Genomic DNA, 20,946 nt, shown 5'->3' on the forward strand with positions numbered 1-20,946 from the left:
GTATATGTAAATGTGTAGCCACTTCAGCCATATACCATTGTTTGTGCTCATTATGAACTAAATTAATAATTAAAAAAAAAACAAAAAAAACTGTACACTCTAGTCACGAATAGGAAGTCACATCCCAGGATGTAAAGATCTGGATGTTTCCAGACTTCACTTGAAATTTCCACAGACTGTTTTTAAGTGTGGGTGGTGACGTGTGCGGCTCTGACGCAGCGTACGTGTTGACGTGGGCGGAGCATGCGTGACACATCAAAACTGGATGAAAACAGACAGCTGAGCGGCTAGCAGGAAGCGGCGCTCAGGGATCTGTGGTCAAACAACTGACTAAAGAGAAACGGCAAAGTCAGAAGCAACACGGATAATTCAAGATAACATCGCTGCCTCCTGCTAGAACACAACACAACGACAAGAAAACGGGATTTGGTGAGTCAAAACTAAACCAACGCTAATGTTAGCTGTAGCTAGCTTAGTCAGCTATCCAAACTGTGTAACAAAAGCAGCTAGCTGTATGTCACTGTTGTTTATTCTGGAGCTGTAGTCTAGAAAGGGAGGAAATGCGGTACATGGGTGAGTGTTCACTGAATTGATTAACATTTTCAAGAAAAATTAACTTTAATTTGGATTATTGTTTACTGGAACAAAACAAGCTAACAAGTGACTATGAAGCTCGTTAAGCACGACATTATTTATCTAAGAAGTAAAACTGACGGTGACTAAAGATATGTAATTATCAGAATTTGCCACAGAATAGTCTTTTCTGTTCTCTGGTGCAAGGCCGATATCGGCATGAGCTGTACTTGGTTACGTAATCGAACTAATCGTATAACTTAGCCTAGCTAGGGAGCTAGCTAACCAGCTAGCAATTTAGCAATCTCATCGTAGGACTCATGTGACTCATAACTAATTCCCCATTAGCTAGGGTTCAGTGAGACCAACCATGACAATGTTTTTTAGATATATATATTTTTTTTTATTTGATAGGGACAATATAGTTCTAATACACAGCATGAAACTTGTCCACAGCTTTCACTCTCGTAACACAATACACCAAGACATAAACGTACAGTGAGACACTCCCAACAAAAACATTAATTATGATGTCAAAAGAAAAAAAATACAATTTGGTTAAAATGATTACAGCTCTGATTTGCCTTTACCCAGCCCCTAATCTTCGTTGTGGAAGATTCTTATATTTGTAAGAAAATTGAGAACTTCAAATTTTCTTCCTTCGTTGACATTTTTCAGAAACATCTCAGTATGTACATGTTTTCAGTGGCTTTTGGTTACTTGTAATGGTCTTAGTACTTTATTTTGTTTTAGAATTTGATGTTGCAAGTTGTTTTCCTATTTTGCCTTGTTTTGTAGTATTGATTTACAAACTGATTTTAGTGTTCATCTTGTTTTGTTTTTTTACACATATTTTTGTTCTTCACTGTGTTATAACACTAACAGCGCTTTGATCAAGTGAGCTTGTTTTAAAACAGATAGATAGATAGATAGATAGATAGATAGATAGATAGATAGATAGATAGATAGATAGATAGATAGATAGACAGATAGATAGATAGATAGATAGATAGATGGCACCAAAAGTATTTACTGAAATGCTAATACTTTCTGAATACTTTGAGCGAGGTAATAAATATTTGTATGTGCAGAAATGTATAAAATCTGTAATGTAAAACAATATCATGTGCACAATGACTTGAAAATGTCCAGTGTGCAAAAGGAAAATAACTTGCTTTTCTAAAATATTAGTATAACAGAGATTTTTTTTAAAAAAATCGATATAAGCATATGAAGCAGTCTTAGAATATTTGTACCTTGATTTGATTTTTGATTCATCTGTAGTTGTTTGAAACACTAAACATTTACATTTCCTCCTGTTTCAGGTTGTGAGTTTCCACTGCTGTCGACAGCAAAGATAGTTTTCGGAGATGGAATTTCCAGATTTGGGAGAGCACTGCTCTGAGAAGACCTGCAAACGTTTAGGCAAGTACTGCTTACTAATAATAATGTACAGCAGCTGATTGTCTCGAGCTCTTTGCTTAACTTGTTAAGCCTGTTTTACACCTAACATTAAAAAAATGACTGTTTGACATTACAGATTTTCTTCCAATGAGATGTGACGCCTGTGAAGAGATTTTCTGTAAGGACCACATAACCTATGCAAATCACAAATGCACATCATCCTACAAAAAGGTATGTCACATGAGTAACTGTTGGCAATGTTGATGATGTTACATATACCTTATATTTGTTGTTATGAAGTAATATATTTAGTCAGTTCGGACAGATTAATTTTTGTTTGTATGTTAGTACACAGAAATGACTAATTCCACAGCATTAAGCAAACCTGTTGCTAATTCTAATATATTTTGCTTCTGTTTCCTGGTATTAAATTCCATGTAGGAATAATAAAATTTGTCTTTACTCTAAAGAAACAAAAGTAGTGATGGAGGCTCCAGTATCTTGTTTTTATTGTGACTTTAATTTATATTGTTATGGAGACAGCTGACAGGATTGTTTATAGCAACATCTTCACCTTATGAAAGGATTTATCATGTGCTCGTAAAATAGCTTTATGCTTTTGATCTCATATTTCTCCTGTAGGATGTCCAGGTCCCAGTATGCCCTTTGTGTAACACCCCTATTCCCATCAAGAGGGGGGAGATGCCTGACATTAAAGTCAGTGAGCACATTGATCGGGACTGCAAATCGGACCCCGCACAAAGAAAGAGAAAGGTTAGTGTAAAACCGATGTGCTTTATGTAGCAATGAGTTAAAATCTAAACAGCAATGACAGAGGTTGTTTTTCGCTTTCAGATTTTCACAAATAAATGTTCTAAAGGAGGCTGTAAGCAGAAGGAAATGATGCGAGTGACCTGTGACCAGTGTCATTTAAATTACTGTCTTAAACATCGGCACCCGCTAGACCATGATTGTAAGACTGATGGGAAACCTCTGTCCAAATCTGGGTGGGTACACTCATATTGCACCCTCTCATACTGCAGTGCTTTTAGTTGAAATCACCCACTGAGGTCTGTTGACTTACTCTACTTTTAATGTTTGTTTTAGACATGCTGCTGTAATGAGGTCACAAGGTGCTTCCTCCACCTCTGCCTCTGGTTCTAGTTCATCCGGTACAGCAAACTCTAGACCGGTTTCTAATGGTGTCAGTGTAAATAACAGAAACCACAGCACTGGGTGAGTGATTCTAGCTAGTACTGGTTTTAAAAGTGCCTGAGAAAATGATGAATATAATGGCTTTTTAAATAGACACTGAAAATACGAAATCACTCCTTTTCATCCTCTTTTTCTGCTCTTTGTCTAGCTCTACCCAGCGAATTCCTACTTCTATTTCAGCACAGAATGTAATACCACCATCAGCATCATTTCAGGCCGGCATGGTACGCACATCACTTACACGGCATCACCTTTTTTAAAACAAGAAAAAATCCCCATGTCAGTGTAAACTTGTGTGTACTGCTGTGGTGCTATCAATGCAGACGGAGGAGCAGGCCTTACAAAGGGCTCTGGAGATGTCCCTGGCTGATTCGAGACAGACAGTTCAGCCGACTCTTAGGTGGGTAAACTTCATCATAATCCCCAAAGTATCCTATTATGAGCTTCCACTTCTGTCTTTGTGACGCTGTTGAGATCAGAGGAGTGTTTTTCTCACTGACCTTCAGCTTAGAACAATGATTTCAGAGTTGGTTGAATGCACATGATTTTATAATGTAGAGTTTTAACCATTATAAATTAATCTAATTGAATAATTACATGATGCTAGCAAGGCAAAAACACAAAAATCCACTCCACATCTACCAGGTATGATTGAAAGCGTCTGACTTTTTGTTTCACATGCAAATGCAATTTTACGTCACTGAAAACTGAGCTTTTGCCAAACTCCTTCAGGGTGAAGATACACAGAAGCTCCTTTTGCAGCGCTGACGTGCAGACAGGGAGAAAGAGCTATATTAGCTTGCGACGTCAGAGCGTGTAACATTATCTCCTTTGTTTACAGGAGGTGATTTTTAGCAGTGGCCAAAATAGCGCTGATGCTGACCTTGCTAACAGAATTTTTTACATATTTACACATACATGTAAAGGTATGCTTCTACTTTATTGAAGAACAGAGGTGTTAAAATGGGTACACACATATGTATCGACCCCCCCTTCCTTAATGCACCATTGTTGGTAGCCTACTGAAAGCTGTATTTATGGCTTCTAATTGCAAAAATGGCTTTAGGATTTGGGTTATATAGAGGAAAAACACAGCTTTAATTAATACTTTGATGTGAACTAGGTAAAAGGCGACAATGTTTTCAGGCACTTGACGTGTGAGAATAGTGTGGCATAGTGCATCATGTAAACAAAGCTTGAGAGAAAGTAAAAGGAGTTTAGTCTGTAACATCACATTTATGACATTCTCCATGTTGCTTTAATATTTTACAACGCTAATTTGTAAGTACATTATAGGAATATTATTCCACATGGGAAAATGTTTTAATTGGCAGATTACCTGCAAGAAAGACTTAGTGTTGCTGTGATGTCCATCTCACCCATCTCTTGAGTTACTTTTTTCTCCAATCATTTGAGTAAAATACAAAGCTGTATTGTGTATTATGTAGCGCCTCAGCCAGAGAAAGTTTGATTAAAAGATAGCACAAAGAAGAGAGCAGGCTCTGCTGTTTGGCTTCATATAAGAAGTGGTGTGAACACTCAAAGGTTGTTTTGGGATTTTTCTTGGAATTGCTTCAAAGGAATATCCTCAGCTTACATGTACACAGTGGTCAGCTTTACCCATAAACCGGTTTTGTTAACAAGAAATGTAAATTGGCAATCTCGCCACAGGCCCACTCATTTACTGTAGAGGAGCTTCAAATTTGAAACAGCTACTGAGTGGAGTTTATGTTGAGGTTCTTCTACAACTGTTGTTTTGCAAAGTCAAGAAGGAATCTCAAGTAGTGCGAAGTGGTCAGATAAATATTACAATGGATAAAAAATTTGGATTTGGAGACTGCGAGCAGTGAAGTAGTTGTAGGAATCAGGCTTAGTTAAACAGATTTTTCCTTTTGTGAGGTTGTTTCCCCACAGTCACTTTTTTTTTTCCACTAAAGTTTTCATTGTTGGTCTCTCAGCCCTCAGGAGCAGGAGGATCTGGCTCTCGCTCAGGCTCTCGCCGCCAGTGAAGAAGAATACAGACGCCAGCAGCAGAGACAACAGGTACCCGGAAAGCTTAGCCGACACTAGCATGCTAACTGGAACACATGTATGTAAAGTGTTGTCATGGCAACCCATCCTCTTTGAACTGCTTTTTCTTGTCCTGGCAGAAGATGAAAAGATTGATTTGCCTTTAATACATTTTTAATTGTTGTACAAAATATGTAGGTGAAGTGACTCTTTGTTTCTAACTGTGTTTTCTGTTTGTTCAGGGGAGGGAGTCCAAACAGTCCAACTGCAGCCTTTCTTAATCTTGGACCATTTTAGACTTCAAGCTGTGCTAATCATTTACTAGAAACTGCACATCTGACATGTCACTTTTCCAGGATCAGTGATTGTTCAATGAAGACATACTCTTGGAATTTGCTGAGATAGTGCCGCCTTCTACAGTATAAGCACATCTACTTTCCAGCAGGATCTGTAATTTTTACTAATGATTTGCTCTGTACATATTTTATACGTTGATCACAAAGAATCCATTATATTACCATATATGAATACTAATAAATTATGTCAAAGATGCACCCTGAATATTGAGTTGGTCAGTTGAATCAGTTTGGCTGGGGACTGTAATTTAGGCAAATCAGCAAGTCCATTAGAGCTGTGATGTGTAATCAAATATTTTATTCAGCCTTTTAACAGGAGAGGTTACGGACTGGCAAATTTAGGCCAGTTTTATTAAAGCACACCGTGTGGGTGATGCATGTGCAGCTGCGAGTGGCAATGTTTGGTTTTTTTTATTTGCAAGGATAGTTGATTTGTACTTTTTGTGTGTCTGTGTGTGTTTTGACCCTCAGACCTTTATCTGGTAAAATTAATCATAATCGAGGTCGAACTGAAAGGTCATGAACACAATGAGGACGAGTGATGAACAGTGTGCAGGTGTTGTTTGGTTCTTTCAGTTTTTAATTTCAACCCAAACTACAAATGCATTACGGGAATGAAATTCATGAAGAGTTTACACATTAACTTGACAGACGTGTACTGTATGAATATCACATAAAGAAGCTGAATACATAAATGTTTAGTCTGCATCAGCTGAATTTATTTCATAACTAAACGTATGGTTTGAAATGCATTATTTTTATACAAATAATGCTTAGATTGGATTAGAGTTGGAGGAGCCAAAATATGAAGAAAACCTCGGTAGTAGAATAGTTAACTACGGATTTCCAGATTATTGTGTGTCAAATTAGTGTTATCCCTCCCGCTGCACTTTTTATGTATTTAAGATGAAACTACTGACTAAAGAGTCACTCCAGGGAAGATTTTTTTCTTTTCTTTTTACCTTGTTAGCATGTCCATATGGTGATCTTTACATGCCAGAAGACATTCATGTGCAAAATATGCAGTTAGCACCATGACTGAGCATTTCCACCATGACACAGCAGCATACCAATGATGGTCTCAGAAACAGGAACCCAGACTTCTGGGGTTTCATTGGCAACCAAGAAGGAACTTATCGTGTCAACTTGCAGGGTGGAGCTTGATGCATCATTATTCTTCAGAATTTGCTGAAATTTCTAGTCCAGCCATATATTACTGAAATGGTAATAATAATGCATTTTATATGTATAGTGCTTTTTAAATTACTCAGACACTTCAATTACATTATAAAAATCAGCAAGCATTAAAACAAACCTCTTGAAACAAGTCATAAAACACATCATAAAATAAATTAGTATTATATATATATATATATATCACATATATGAAATACTCCAAAATTACATCTTAATATTGTGTAGCATAGAGCGCTTTTATGATGTTTGAGCAGAGCTGTAGGTGAGCTGGTGTGCCTGAGCTGCAGCGAGTTCGCAGATGTACATCCAGAGACAGGCAGTGACTTCAGAGATCCACACATGATTAAAGGAAGCAAAGGTGTAGAGCAAATTTAATTCAGGAAGGGGCTATTTTCATGGATTAAAAAAACAGTTATTAACGTGCAACTGATTCAAATGGATGAGTTTTTAGGGATTTATTCAATGGCCAGAGAGGGATTTGAAGTGATTTGCTGATTAAAAGAATTATTCAGCCGAAATTTTGGAGATTAGTTAACCATTCATGTAATTCAAATTGATTAAATTGTGAACAGCTTTGACTCCAGCTCCTCAAATTTGCACATCTTTATCTTTGATTTTGAGTGAATGTCTTTGCAATTAGTTTTTTTTTTTAAAAACACAACATAGTTTTAAAGATACCACTTTGATAAACTGAGATGGGCTTTTTAAATAATAATATAAAAACGAAAGGTTAGAGAGATGGAAGCTCAGCCCTTGTTGCTACCCACCAGTTGAAATACTCTTCACTTGTTGCAGAAGAAGTTACTCAGGCTTTGTACAGCAGAGGGCAGCAAACCATCACAGCCTGGGTGAATTACTCAGAGCTGCATGTTCGAAAAAAGCTCTGCTATTTTGCTACGTTTTATTCAGCTGTTATGGGCAAACCTGCTAAAGCGTCTGTTATCCTTGCTCCCACTTCCTTTTACATGATAAAACAACAGAGTTAAACTGAGCTATGTAAAATGACCAGCAGCTGCAAATGCAGAAAATGATGTGACATTAGCTGGCCAAATCCATTTACATGATAATATTTAATAGGCACAAGTGAATGGCATGGAACTGTCGGACAAGACCACCTGGGTCCGTGTATATTTTGGCAATTGGATTTTCCATTCTGAAACGGGTAATGAAAAACAAAAAACGAGTGGTTATTTGATTTTCGTTTTAGAATACAAAAAATAAAATTGAAATACAAGGCGTTTTTCCTTTTCATGATCAAAAATGGATACAGGAAGTTTTAAAAATGCTTTGATTTTCATTTTATATTGAGAATAACAAAAAAAAATCAGTAAGAGACAGAAACGAGAAAGGGTCTCTTTTTCATTTTCTGAGACCGGAAGTGGTCATCAGCAAGTGTGGAGCCAAACGACAACAAGATTCTCAAAGGGCGGAGCCAGAGAGCAGTGATTGGTCAGACCATAGATAATATAGAAGACAGCGCGCTAGCGTATCTAGTCTCATATATAAATCTGTGGTCGGCATGTCTCGTAGCATCTCTGGCTGCTGTTGACCTTGTTTTTGGAGTAAAACACGGTAAGAAGATAAATAGTTCTAACCAGTAGCGTTATTTTGTTTTGTTGTACGTTAAGTCAGCGACTTGTGAAGAGTTGTGTTTTGTCGTGTTTGAGCAGTTGGTCCGGACGCGTTAGCTAGCTAAGCGGCTAAGTTAGCTAGCGGGCTAATCAACACAGGTGGCTAACTTACTGCTGAACACCTGTGTTAGTTGCTGCCGCAGGTGTCCGTCATTATTAGAATGAAATTCTTAACGTGTATTTCTCTGCTGTGTATTTTAGCTTTTAAAAAAGTTATTTTACTTTAAGGTAAACTGAAACCCGTTGAGCTGCACCGAAGTTTAACATTGAGCTGGTTTGAATTAAACTGTGCTGAACATTGCGCAACATTACCTCTCTGAATCTCCATAAGTTCATTAAATTCCTTCTTTCTTCCACTGCTCAATTTCAATCCAGTATATAAAGTGACATTAATAGTGAATAAACCATCAACCAGCCATCGTATTTATTTGTTATTGCATGTATTTGTAGTAAAACATGAGCTGAAACATCCTACTTTTGGATCTAGAACTGCACAAGCCGTTCATTTTCAGTCACCTGACGAGTTAAACTCCCCTTTTTATGTGAGGTTGAAGCAGAAAGTCTGCATTAACAAAGAAAGTCCTTCATAATTTGCGATACCTGTTATTTCTGACTGAGGCTTTAGTTTTTGTTGAGCTGATTTACATGTAGAAACTTTGTTCAGGAAGATTTCTCAGTAGCTCAGAGGACAGGCTGCTTTTTACACAACCTTGTAAGAGAATGTCTGTCAATGCTTTCAGCAGAATTTAGAAACACAACACTTCCTAAACAGATATTTTGAGGCTGTGAGGTTGAACGTTTGAGAGTATATTTGTGTGTTTGTTTGTGGTCTTTCTGTTTCTAGGTGGAAGCTGAATTAGTGAGGATGACTCCTGCTCCTGTCATCTCTAAGCTCCTCACACATCTTTACCTGCACATGAGGAAAATCACTCCTGTAGAATGCAGGTATGTTTGTCATTATTATAAAAAGATGTTGCCTGGTGACCTGTCAGAAACCCATTATACAGAGTCAGCCAATATAATGTTTACACACATCAGGAAAAGAAAAACTTGCATAAATATTTCAATACCAAATTTATTCAGACATCACAAGATTAATAAAAGTTAACTTTGGCCTCTACAATTACAAGAGGTGCACAAAGTGGTGGCCACTGGCTTCCAGACATTTCTGTTGTGTTGTAGACGTCACTTGTTGATGCTCCATTCATGAGGGTAGCGCCATCTGTTGGGAAAACATCGTACAACAGGACACAGAGTTATCGTGATTTGATCAAACTTAGAAAGAGGAATCTATATGTATAGAAGTACTTATACAAATGAAATATTTATACAAGTTTTTCTTATCCTGATGTGTGTACATTATTTTGGCTGACTCTGAACTTAATGAGAACAAAACTGTCATTTAATTGTTGCTCTGAAAGCTTCTTTAGTGAAAACCAGCTGGTGTTCTGCTTTGAAACAAACTGCTGTTGAGGTCTGTGTTTTTAGGTTTAACCCCACAGTTTCTGAATGAACTGATAGTTGTTTTTTTTCCTGATCAATGTGGACGTTATAATTGATGGTAACATTTACTGATCATATAATCAGCATGACAATATAACAGTGTAACATTATGACCACCTGACTAATACTGTGTTGGTCCCTTTATGCTGCTAAAACTCCTCTGACTCAGTGGTTCATCAGAACCTCTGGGGATGTCCTGTGGATTCTGTGGATCCTGTGGGTTGCAGGGTGGGTCCTACCTAGACCAGGCTGATCCTGGACCATCCCACAGATGCTCAATCAGATGTGGATGTGGGGAGTGTGGAACCCAGGTGAACAGCTTAGCTCTGTCGTGTTCCTCAGACCACTCCTGAGCAGTTTAGTTTGTCCTGCTGAGGGTGGCAGCTGGCATCAAGGACTGCTGTTGCCATGGAGACTAGGGGGTTGTTTGTCCTGCAGTGTTTAGGTGGTGGTACATGTCAAACATCCACATGAACGTCAAGGTTTCCCAGCAGAACGTTGCATTAGAACAAGATGATGGATGTTGTTCTCTTCAGCTGTCAGTGGTCAGAATGTTGTGGCTGATCGGTGGATCTGTCTGCCTTTACTCTGACATCCAGAGTTATACAAAAGTGTAGTATGTGTGCAGTGCAGAAGAGATTTACTTTATTGTATGCAGTTTTAGTGGTCCCATCAGAGAAAATCATACCCATATACAGATTTTTATTAATTCCAGGGCTGGTTCAGTAAAGATTATAATTATAACTACATCAGATAATTCTTTGTCGCTGTTGGAATTTTGCAGCCTGAGAGATGGTTGAGAAGGTTTGCAGTTCTTGTTTTAGCAAAATATAATAGAAGATCTTTATTGTCATTGTACATGAAATTATCTGCAAACCAGCAAAGTGCATCATTCTCAGGTATCTAAAAATAAATAAGAAAAGAAAAATGCTTCTGAAGCCAAAAATAGACAGAATATTTTGAGGGAATATTCTAAAAAGGAAAGAAAAGCTCCATTCTCACTCCTCTCAGGATAAACTGTCATTAAAATTGACTTTAAATTTAGCTTCAACATGAGATAAAAACATTTACTTTCATTACTGATGTCAAGTTTTAATAAAGTTCATGCTACTTTTATAAAATGATGAAAGTGAATAAATTGTATTTCTGTGATCTGTGTTTGATTTCTGTCTTTTCTCCTGTCATCCAGATGTTCAGAGGGAGATGATGCCACATCTGGTCCAGCTGATGGAAGGTCTTGAAGTTCTCTGACTGGCCTCGACTGAAGATGGTCGTCTCACTGCATTTAAGGTTCAGATGCTCAGTAACAAACTCCACCAATGAGCCAACAGGGAAGCTTTAGGTTTATTAAATGTTGCTATGAAGGTATCGCTGTTTTTCTTTGTGAATGCAATGTGCTCCAACTGAAACTTGAATTAGAACTTAGAAGTAAATCCTTCCATCTGAAAGGATCTAGTTGCATTAATAACCTCATAACATTCTAATTTTTATTCCAGTCTTGGTTGGAAATAGAATCTCTGTATTGATTCAGGTAAAAACTGAACTTCACAGCATGTTGGAGCAAAACAACCAGATGAAAACTGTGATGGTGTTGGATTGTCAGACCGTAATGTTGCAGCTCAAAGCAGCTTTTCTATCTCGGTTCATTCTGACATTCAGCTATGAATCAACACAGCAGATGGTGATCCATGCTGTGGAAGTCTCACATCTCCTGATTTAATGGAGCTGCTTTGCACTTTTTACACAGTTTATTCACCAACACTTTATTTAATAAAAGTCCCATCTAGTTTTTATGAGGAATGTGAGGTTTTAATTTCTCTGTGAATAACTGCAGTCTAATGTAACAGCTGGAGTTGTAACATCTGTCCTGATATTGATCATGAACCTTCTAACCTTCTGCTGCCTATTATCTGAAAACAGGAATGTTCTGCTCTCATTACTGAGCACACAGCCTAGTAAGAGGAGCACTTTTCAGAAATGACTCATGGGTATTTATTTTTTTAACAAAGACAAGATGATTGATTGGTAGCTACAGACACTTGTTTGTATTTTGTTCCCTTTAGATATGAAAGTAGAGTTCAGTTTGTTTCCTGAAGGCCTGTTTTAACATTCCCTGGAAATGGACCAAGTGATGCAACCAATGTCTGAGTGTGTCGGGGAAGAAGAGGGTCTGAATTGGAGGTAGGGGGGCTGCAGTTATTCCCTGAAGGTGTTTCTGTCGCAGCTCTGTGCTGCAGACTGTTCAGTCTAGAGCTGGCTCTCCATTCACACTGTACAGAGATCTAGCATGTCTCTCCAAATGATTAATAAAGATGTCTTATTACTAAAACCATGCCTGGTGCTGGTTTTTCTTGAACATTTCCGCACCTTTTTAACTATTTTAAACCACACAGTATCTATCGTTCATCCTTCCACCTGTTCTCTGCCCACTTTCACTCTAATACTATTTCCTTTTGTTCATGTTTTAATCAGTTTGTTTCAAATGCCATGACTTCTAAGTTGGAGTAAAATGCGCTCTGAATTATGTAGGTTACCAGTAATGAAGCAACAGCTGAGTCAACTATTGAACAAGTTTTCATACATGTTCTGGCATCAGCAGTTTCTGGTTTGACTCGGCAACAAATATTACCAGTTTCTACTGACATCTGGATGGAATTAAACCACATGTTCACCTTCTCTGTTGGCCAATCATGGATTGACCCACAAAGGGGTTAAAATGGGCTGTAGGGCCAATTTCAGACCCTCCCACCACCTTGTTAATTTGGCGATAATGTAATTAAATGCAGAAAATGTTTGATATCTAAGCACAAAATCAAATGTCATTAAAGTTTGAATACTTGAGCATATTAACAACTGTATTTGTAAAGCACAGTTTATACACAAAGTGCAGCTCACGATGCTTTACATCAAAGAAGAAAGTAAAATGAAATGGAAAAAAAATGTGACAGCATAGTTCAGTAAAAATGCAAGACCACACTACAAGTAATAAATACTCCTAAATTACACGAAGCTACATAAACTCCAGCCTGAAATCAGATTCTACTATAGTAGCTTTAGCAAAGGCTATCTTAGGAGCTAGCTCACTACCTAGCCTGCAGTCACTGCTACTTTTCACAAAACATAAAGCTTTCTGTTGCTTTATGGTTTTGACATAAAAAAAATCTAAAACTGAGAGACTGTAAGATCAATATACAAATACAACAAGGAGGTTTTTAAAAAATGGTGAACTACGGTAGCTTTAGCAAAGACAATCATAGCAGCTAGCTAGCTAACTACTTAGCTTGCATTTACTGATGCTTATCTTCGTTTTTCACTAAAATTGCACATTTTATATCATATTTGTAAGATGAGAAAAAATCTCAAAGATAATTTCAAGTCTTTGTTTTAGTTTTAAATATACGCTTGACTTTGTAATAACTACATAAAGCAGCTTAAAGCAACTAGTGTAGATATTGTAAAACCAAGTCAGTTTGCTGACTATATGAAAGTATTTTAACACTTGCTGTTGTCCTGTAAAGCTACATGCTCTCACTTAAACTTTTATAAACTAACTGTACTAGAAAACAAATTTACATGTCAATCATTTATACAAAATAAGTGTCAGAATACTTTTTGAGACCCCTATGCAGTTTGCTTCCATTTGATACTATAATATTTTTCTAATATTACTGTTCTGTTCTGGTTTGTTTGTCTCAGATGTGTTGCACTGTACAAACACATACTGTACATACTGAGAGTATTGTGTGGAATACACATACTCAGGAATGTACTATTGCTTGATGTAAGTAGAAACACTGAGGAAACATTGTTTTGGATTTTTGTCAGTGATTAAACAGGACAGGTGTCTGTAGAACTATTGGAGATGTTACCTTTCTGTGTTAGCGGCAGAAAAACCGAGACAAACGTTTGCATAAAAAGACCCAGTTGGGGTAGATCAAGCCTTGTGTTGTTTCCAGGTGGAGCAGCACCACCCAGGGGTATCATCTTCTTCATAACATATTGAGATGTCTGTCAAAATCCGGATCATAATGTGAGTCAGACAGATGTGGAACCTGCTGGATTCATGTCGGAAATAATAATGTTGTTAAGGTTTCACTGAATGTCACTGTGGATTCAGCAGAAACATTTAAACACCTCCAGAGGTCCAGTTTGCTGCCCACAGCTGCTGTGTGTTACATTGTTTCCTCTGACTTGAATAAATACCTGCAGCATCACAGCAGCAGAAACCATCAGTGCGTCTTTACGCGCATTTACACACGTGGCGCAGCAGCGGTCACTTAGGATAAATACTATTCTGTGGACTTGTACACACCATGTCAGCTGTTCCACATAGACTGAAGGTTTATAGAGTGGACGTATTTGTATTAAAGCTTCTCTGGATGAATCCTGAGCCCCATTAGAGTCAGGAGTTTTATTAAGATAAATCGTCGTTACGCACAAAATTTGATTTGGCTGTTTTAGATGTGATTGGACTGGAGTTACAAGGTGGACTTTGTGCAAACTCCTGCGTGTACATGGAACAAGGCAAGTGTAGAAACAAATAAATTGACATCATGGATGCTTTATTGAAGGCCCGTGCGTGCACTATTTGAAACCATGGAAACGCTCCGAACGCATATAAAAGGCCTGCAGACCTTCGATCGGCCTCTTTTTGCACCTGGACTTGAACAAGACCTTTTGCAAAGCGAGCTATAAAAGGATTTCAACAACCTACTGAAGACAGACCTCAGCGGATCATCGTGAGAAGAAGAAGAGGAAGAAGAAAAAGAACAAGAAGAAGAAGAGCCTGCCGGAGAAAGCACCAGTTGAAGCACCTGCAGTTTGCGTTCAGGTAAGAAAATTCATTTCATGCTTTTCCTGCGTCTCACTCATCCTCTGGTCTCTGTGAACATTTTGAAAACGGTTTCAGTCCAAGAAATGAGAATAATTTGTTGAATTTAAAGTTTGTTGAGTATCAGAATTTCGGGGGCTTTTTTGTAAAACACAGTTTGAGTGGTGTTTTCTTTGTGTAAATTTGCTTTTTTGTGAGTTTTGCTGTATAAAAGTTCTGAAATAAGTTAACAGAACGCTAAAGGGGTTTGATGAAAGTGTTTTTTTGTTTTACATTACCGTTCAAAAGTTTGGGGTCACCCAGACAATTTCATGTTTTCCATAAAAACTCACACTTTAATTAATGTGCTGATATAATTGCACAAAGGTTTTCTAATCATCAGTTATCCTGTCGACACCATTAGCTAACACAATGTAGCATTAGAGCACAGGAGTGATGGTTGCTGGAAATGTTCCTCTGTTTATTGTCATATTATATGATTTGTTGGTTTGTTTGTGCTGAGACCAGTAATATGACTCAAAAACAGGCAAAAACTCTGAATATTGTCCACGTCAAACATCTGTAGTTTTATACAGGATTGTAAAAGTTTTAGATAAAGATGGCGACTGGGCCATTTTTCATAAAATAACAGATTGTGCATTTTTGGTAACCACGGAGATGATGGAAGCATTAGGAGAAGGGGGGGGGGCGATGACGTCAGAACGTGCAGATGAGCCGAAATGACTGTGAGAAATGAACTTTTTTAAGTTTCTAAAGTTCTGAATAATTTATAAAGAATAAGTAATAAAATCATGTATCTATTTAGATGCCGACTGTAGGGAAAAAAATATGTAAATGTCTGTGTCACAAATCTGTATTTTTAATAATAATAAACTGTTCTTTGACATTGTTTACACACTTCAAATCAGCTAAAATATAATCATTTGAAAGTGCTCAGACCCTCTTCTTAAACAGTCACGTTTAAAGTTCATTTTAATACGATGTGGTTATTTGGTGTGATGGTGGAGACACCAGTGAAGTGATTTTATTAAGGTGTTTCTGTGTAGATGCATCACTGCTGCATGTGACTGGATCTGAATCTGTTCTGTGTATTTAGTATTTACTGGTTGAGCCGGAATCTCTGTGAGAAATAATCGTTTTGAACAGCTGTAACTTTTTGAACAATTTACTGTTATTATATTATTAAAGCTTAGCATTTCTAAATGTAACTGCATAAACTGGTACAATAATGGTAAAATGATAAAAACTTTACATAACTGGTAAATAATGTCTACATCAAAAATCTATATTTTTATGAGTGGTAATTTGTTCTTTGACAAAATCTGACCTCAAAATCCCACTATCTTCACTGTATTTATTTATTTATATTAGCATAGATATTTTCTTTTTAAAAAAATATATATATTAAGGGCTAAAATGTAATTTTGTGTTTAAAGAAGTGTCATAGATACAATATGAGGAAGAATTAAAACAGGCGTAACGTTGGTTTGTGATGTTGCAGACCTCTGCACTGTCAAAAAAGTAAACTACAATCTATTCAGCGGAGTTGTTATTCTGATTCGTTTGAGCATAACAATTAAAAAAGCTATATTTGACTTGAAAATACACATCAGACCAATCGTGTGTACCTCATTATGTCTGAATTTGTAATTGTGAATGAGCTGAAAATGTAATTTGTTGTTGGTACAACAAAGTTGGAAAAAACCACAGGGTTTCCCAGAATACACAGCAAGGGCAAGTCCTCATGTTCTCTTTCCCTTGGCTTACAATGACTCAGCTACGACCCGCTGTAGCTCAACAGGTTGAGTTTGGGATTATAGTTCTTGACGCAGTGGTCATGGGTTCGAATCCACTTCATGGCCCTTTACTGCAGGTCCTTCCCACTTTCCTGTCTCTCAATAAAGCCAGAAAGAGGCCAAAAAATATAACTCAAAAAAGAAGAAATGATCGTGGGGTTGATCAGCTTCTGGTAGTTCTATGAGTCGCACTATTCATCTAATAAACAAGCAGATATTGGCCAAATGAAGAGTTAATAGCAGTGACTCTTCACAGAGCAATGTAAATGTATCCGGGACAAGAATGAAATATGATTTAGTAAATCGTTGAGACAATTCAGTCATTTACAGCAGCAACTGAGAGTCTGAGCAGCTTCACCACTGTGTTCACGTGGATCCAGTGTAGTGTGACGGAATCCAGTGGACGATGTGAGGAGCAGAAAGTCTCTGATGGTTGAAATGTTGCTTTGTTTCTGTCTCCAGAGGACTTGGGACCTTCACTGAAGCCCCGATCCACTGATCCAGGGAGACTCCCAGCAGCCGAACTCCAACCGGATTTCACAGACACACACACACACACACACCTCCTCCACCATGCTCTCCCCTCTTGCTCCTCCCTTCTCTCCTCTCTCCTTCTCCATCCTTTCCCCTCTTGCTCCTCCCTTCTCTCCTCTCTCCTCCTCCATCCTTTCCCCTCTTGCTCGTCCCTTCTCTCCTCTCTCCTCCATCCTTTCCCCTCTTGCTCCTCCCTTCTCTCCTCTCTCCTCCTCCTCCATCCTTTCCCCTCTTGCTCCTCCCTTCTCTCCTCTCTCCTCCTCCTCCATCCTTTCCCCTCTTGCTCCCCCCTTCTCTCCTCTCTCCTCCTCCTCCATCCTTTCCCCGCTTGCTCCTCCCTTCTCTCCTCTCTCCTCCTCCATCCTTTCCCCTCTTGCTCCTCCCTTCTCTACTCTCTCCTCCTCCTCCATCCTTTCCCCTCTTGCTCCTCCCTTCTCTCCTCTCTCCTCCTCCTCCATCCTTTCCCCTCTTGCTCCTCCCTTCTCTCCTCTCTCCTCCTCCTCCTCCATCCTTTCCCCTCTTGCTCCCCCCTTCTCTCCTCTCTCCTCTTCCTCCTCCTCAATCCTTTCCCCTCTTGCTCCTCCCTTTTCTCCTCTCTCCTCCTCCATCCTTTCCTCTCTTGCTCCTCCCTTATCTCCTCTCTCCTCCTCCTCCATCCTTTCCCCTCTTGCTCCCCCCTTCTCTCCTCTCTCCTCCTCCTCCATCCTTTCCCCTCTTGCTCCCCCCTTCTCTCCTCTCTCCTCCATCCTTTCCCCTCTTGCTCCTCCCTTCTCTCCTCTCTCCTCCTCCACCTTCTCCTCCATCCTTTCCCCTCTTGCTCCCCCCTTCTCTCCTCTCTCCTCCTCCTCCTCCTCCTCCTCCATCCTTTCCCCTCTTGCTCCTCCCTTCTCTCCTCTCTCCTCCTCCTCCATCCTTTCCCCTCTTGCTCCTCCCTTCTCTCCTCTCTCCTCCTCCTCCATCCTTTCCCCTCTTGCTCCTCCCTTCTCTCCTCTCTCCTCCTCCCCCTCCATCCTTTCCCCTCTTGCTCCCCCCTTCTCTCCTCTCTCCTCCTCCTCCTCCATCCTTTCCCCTCTTGCTCCTCCCTTTTCTCCTCTCTCCTCCTCCATCCTTTCCCCTCTTGCTCCTCCCTTCTCTCCTCTCTCCTCCTCCTCCATCCTTTCCCCTCTTGCTCCTCCCTTCTCTCCTCTCTCCTCCTCCTCCTCCACCATCCTTTCCCCTCTTGCTCCCCCCTTCTCTCCTCTCTCCTCCTCCTCTTCCACGTCTTGCTCCTCCTTCCCCGCTATTCCTCCTCCTCCAGCTTCTTCCCCTTCTCCTTCATGGCCTGCCCCCTGTCTCTCCCATTCTCCTCTCTCTCCTCCTCCTTCTCCTCCTCCTTCTCTTTCTCCTCCTCCCTCTCCTCCTCCTTCTCCTCCTCCATCTTCTCCTTTTTCTCCTCCTCCTCCTCCTGCATCTTCTCCGCCATCTTCTCCTCCTCCTTCTCCTCCTTCATCTCCTCTGCCATCTTCTCCTCCTTCTCCTCCTATTTCTCCTTCTCCTCCTACTCCTCCTTCTCCTCCTCCATCTCCTTCTCTTTCTCCTCCTCCCTCTCCTCCATCTCCTCCGCCATCTTCTCCTCCTCCTGCTCCTCCACCATCTTCTCCTCCTTCTCCTCCTATTTCTCCTTCTCCTCCTCCTCCTCCTCCTTCTCCTCCTCCTTCTCTTTCTCCTCCTACCTCTTCTCCTCCATCTCCTCCGCCATCTTCTCCTTCTCCTCCATCTCTTCTGCCATCTTCTCCTCCTTCTCCTTCTCCTCCATCTCCTCCTCCTTCTCCTCCTCCCTCTCCTCTGCCATCTCCTCCTCCTTCTCCTCCTCCATCTTCTGATCCTTCTCCTCCTCCTTCTCCTCCTCCATGCTCCTCCTCATCTTTTCTTCCTCTCCCTACTCCTCCTCTTCTACGCTCCTCCCCCTCCTCTTTTCTTCCTCTCCCTACTCCTCCTCTTCTACGCTCCTCCCCCTCCTCTTTTCTTCCTCTCCCTACTCCTCCTCTTCTACACTCCTCCCCCTCCTCTTTTCTTCCTCTCCCTACTCCTCCTCTTCAATGCTCCTCCCCCTCCTCTTTTCTTCCTCTCCCTACTCCTCCTCTTCTACACTACTCCCCCTCCTCTGTTCTTCCTCTCCCTACTCCTTCTCCTCTTCTACGCTCCTCCCCCTCCTCTCTTCTTCCTCTCCCTACTCCTCCTCTTCTACGCTCCTCCCCCTCCTCTTTTCTTCCTCTCCCTACTCCTTCTCCTCTTCTACGCTCCTCCCCCTCCTCTCTTCTTCCTCTCCCTACTCCTCCTCTTCTACGCTCCTCCCCCTCCTCTCTTCTTCCGCTCCCTACTCCTTCTCCTCTTCTATGCTCCTCCACCTCCTCTTTTCTTCCTCTCCCTACTCCTCCTCTTCTACACTCCTCCCCCTCCTCTTTTCTTCCTCTCCCTACTCCTCCTCTTCTACACTCCTCCCCCTCCTCTCTTCTTCCTCTCCCTACTCCTTCTCCTCTTCTACGCTCCTCCCCCTCCTCTCTTCTTCCTCTCCCTACTCCTTCTCCTCTTCTACGCTCCTCCCCCTCCTCTCTTCTTCCTCTCCCTACTCCTTCTCCTCTTCTACGCTCCTCCCCCTCCTCTCTTCAGCTCCCCACTCCTTCTCCTCTTCCTTCTCCTCCTCCTCCTCCTCCCTCTCCTCCATCTCCTCCGCCATCTTCTCCTCCTCCTTCTCCTCCTCCATCTCTTCTACCATCTTCTCCTCCTTCTCCATCTCCTTCTCCTCCTCCTCCTCCTTCTCCTCCTCCCTCTCCTCTGCCATCTCCTCCTCCTTCTCCTCCTCCATCTTCTGATCCTTCTCCTCCTCCTTCTCCTCCTCCATCTCCTCCTCCTCCTCCTTCTCCTCTTCCATGCTCCTCCTCCTCTTTTCTTCCTCTCCCTACTCCTTCTCCTCTTCTACGCTCCTCTCCCTCCTCTTTTCTTCCTCTCCCTGCTCCTCCTCTTCTACCCTCCTCCCCCTCTTCTTTTCTTCCTCTCCCTACTCCTCCTCTTCTACGCTCCTCCCCCTCCTCTTTTCTTCCTCTCCCTACTCCTCCTCTTCTACGCTCCTCCCCCTCCTCTTTTCTTCCTCTCCCTACTCCTTCTCCTCTTCAACGCTCCTCCCCCTCCTCTTTTCTTCCTCTCCCTACTCCTTCTCCTCTTCAACGCTCCTCCACCTCCTCTTTTCTTCCTCTCCCTACTCCTCCTCTTTTACGCTCCTCCCCCTCCTCTCTTCTTCCTCTTCCTACTCCTCCTCTTCTACGCTCCTCCCCCTCCTCTCTTCTTCCTCTCCCTACTCCTTCTCCTCTTCAACGCTCCTCCCCCTCCTCTTTTCTTCCTCTCCCTACTCCTCCTCTTTTACACTCCTCCCCCTCCTCTCTTCTTCCTCTCCCTACTCCTTCTCCTCTTCTACGCTCCCCCCCCTCTCTTCTTCCTCTCCCTACTCCTCCTCTTCTACGCTCCTCCCCCTCCTCTCTTCTTCCTCTCCCTACTCCTCCTCTCCTACGCTCCTCCCCCTCCTCTCTTCTTCCGCTCCCTACTCCTTCTCCTCTTCTACGCTAGTCCCCCTCCCTCCCCTCCTCTCTCTTCTTCCTCTCCCTACTCCTTCTCCTCCTCCCCCTCCCTCCCCCATCCTCCACCTCTCCCTCCCCCCTCCACGCTCCTCCCCCTCCCTCCGCCCCTCTCCCCCTCCTCCCCCTCTCCCTACTCCCTCCTCCCTCCACTCTCCTCCCCCTCCTTCCCTCCCTCTCCCCCTCCCCCTCCCTCTCCCCCTCCTCCACCTCTCCCTACTCCCTCTCCTCATCCACGCTCCTCCCCCTCCCGCCCCCTTCTCCCCCTCCTCTCCCTACTCCCTGTCA

General features: G+C 41.3%; 1 protein-coding gene, 1 long non-coding RNA gene and 1 pseudogene across 2 annotated transcripts; 2 read left to right on the plus strand and 1 right to left on the minus strand.

Annotated features, from left to right (window-relative positions):
• Positions 1-253: 253 nt before the first annotated feature.
• On the plus strand, positions 254-5,763 carry zfand2a (zinc finger, AN1-type domain 2A). Its single transcript, XM_023292136.3, has 10 exons — positions 254-429; positions 1,899-1,998; positions 2,114-2,208; positions 2,620-2,751; positions 2,833-2,984; positions 3,085-3,213; positions 3,341-3,416; positions 3,516-3,592; positions 5,151-5,235; positions 5,445-5,763. The coding sequence occupies exons 2-10, from the start codon at positions 1,944-1,946 to the stop codon at positions 5,481-5,483; spliced, it is 840 nt and encodes a 279-aa protein (XP_023147904.2). The 5' UTR covers positions 254-429; positions 1,899-1,943; the 3' UTR covers positions 5,484-5,763.
• Positions 5,764-8,348: 2,585 nt separating this feature from the next.
• Positions 8,349-12,218, plus strand: LOC129347486 (uncharacterized). The gene is made up of 2 exons (XR_008599621.1): positions 8,349-9,331; positions 11,079-12,218. It is a non-coding gene; the product is annotated as an uncharacterized LOC129347486 (long non-coding RNA).
• Positions 12,219-18,707: 6,489 nt separating this feature from the next.
• LOC129347597 (cilia- and flagella-associated protein 251-like) lies at positions 18,708-19,961 on the minus strand (annotated as a pseudogene).
• Positions 19,962-20,946: the final 985 nt, after the last annotated feature.

The sequence above is a fragment of the Amphiprion ocellaris genome, chromosome 19 (genome assembly GCF_022539595.1).
Source record: "Amphiprion ocellaris isolate individual 3 ecotype Okinawa chromosome 19, ASM2253959v1, whole genome shotgun sequence".
Taxonomy (NCBI): Eukaryota; Metazoa; Chordata; class Actinopteri; family Pomacentridae; genus Amphiprion; species Amphiprion ocellaris.

Excerpts from the sequence above, each read along its gene's own strand:
- zfand2a (XM_023292136.3), top strand. The coding sequence starts at position 1,944 with ATGGAATTTCCAGATTTGGGAGAGCACTGCTCTGAGAAGACCTGCAAA. Across the intron at positions 1,999-2,113 it reads GAAGACCTGCAAACGTTTAG|ATTTTCTTCCAATGAGATGT; the intron begins GCAAGTACTGCT and ends TTGACATTACAG. Across the intron at positions 2,985-3,084 it reads AAACCTCTGTCCAAATCTGG|ACATGCTGCTGTAATGAGGT; the intron begins GTGGGTACACTC and ends TGTTTGTTTTAG.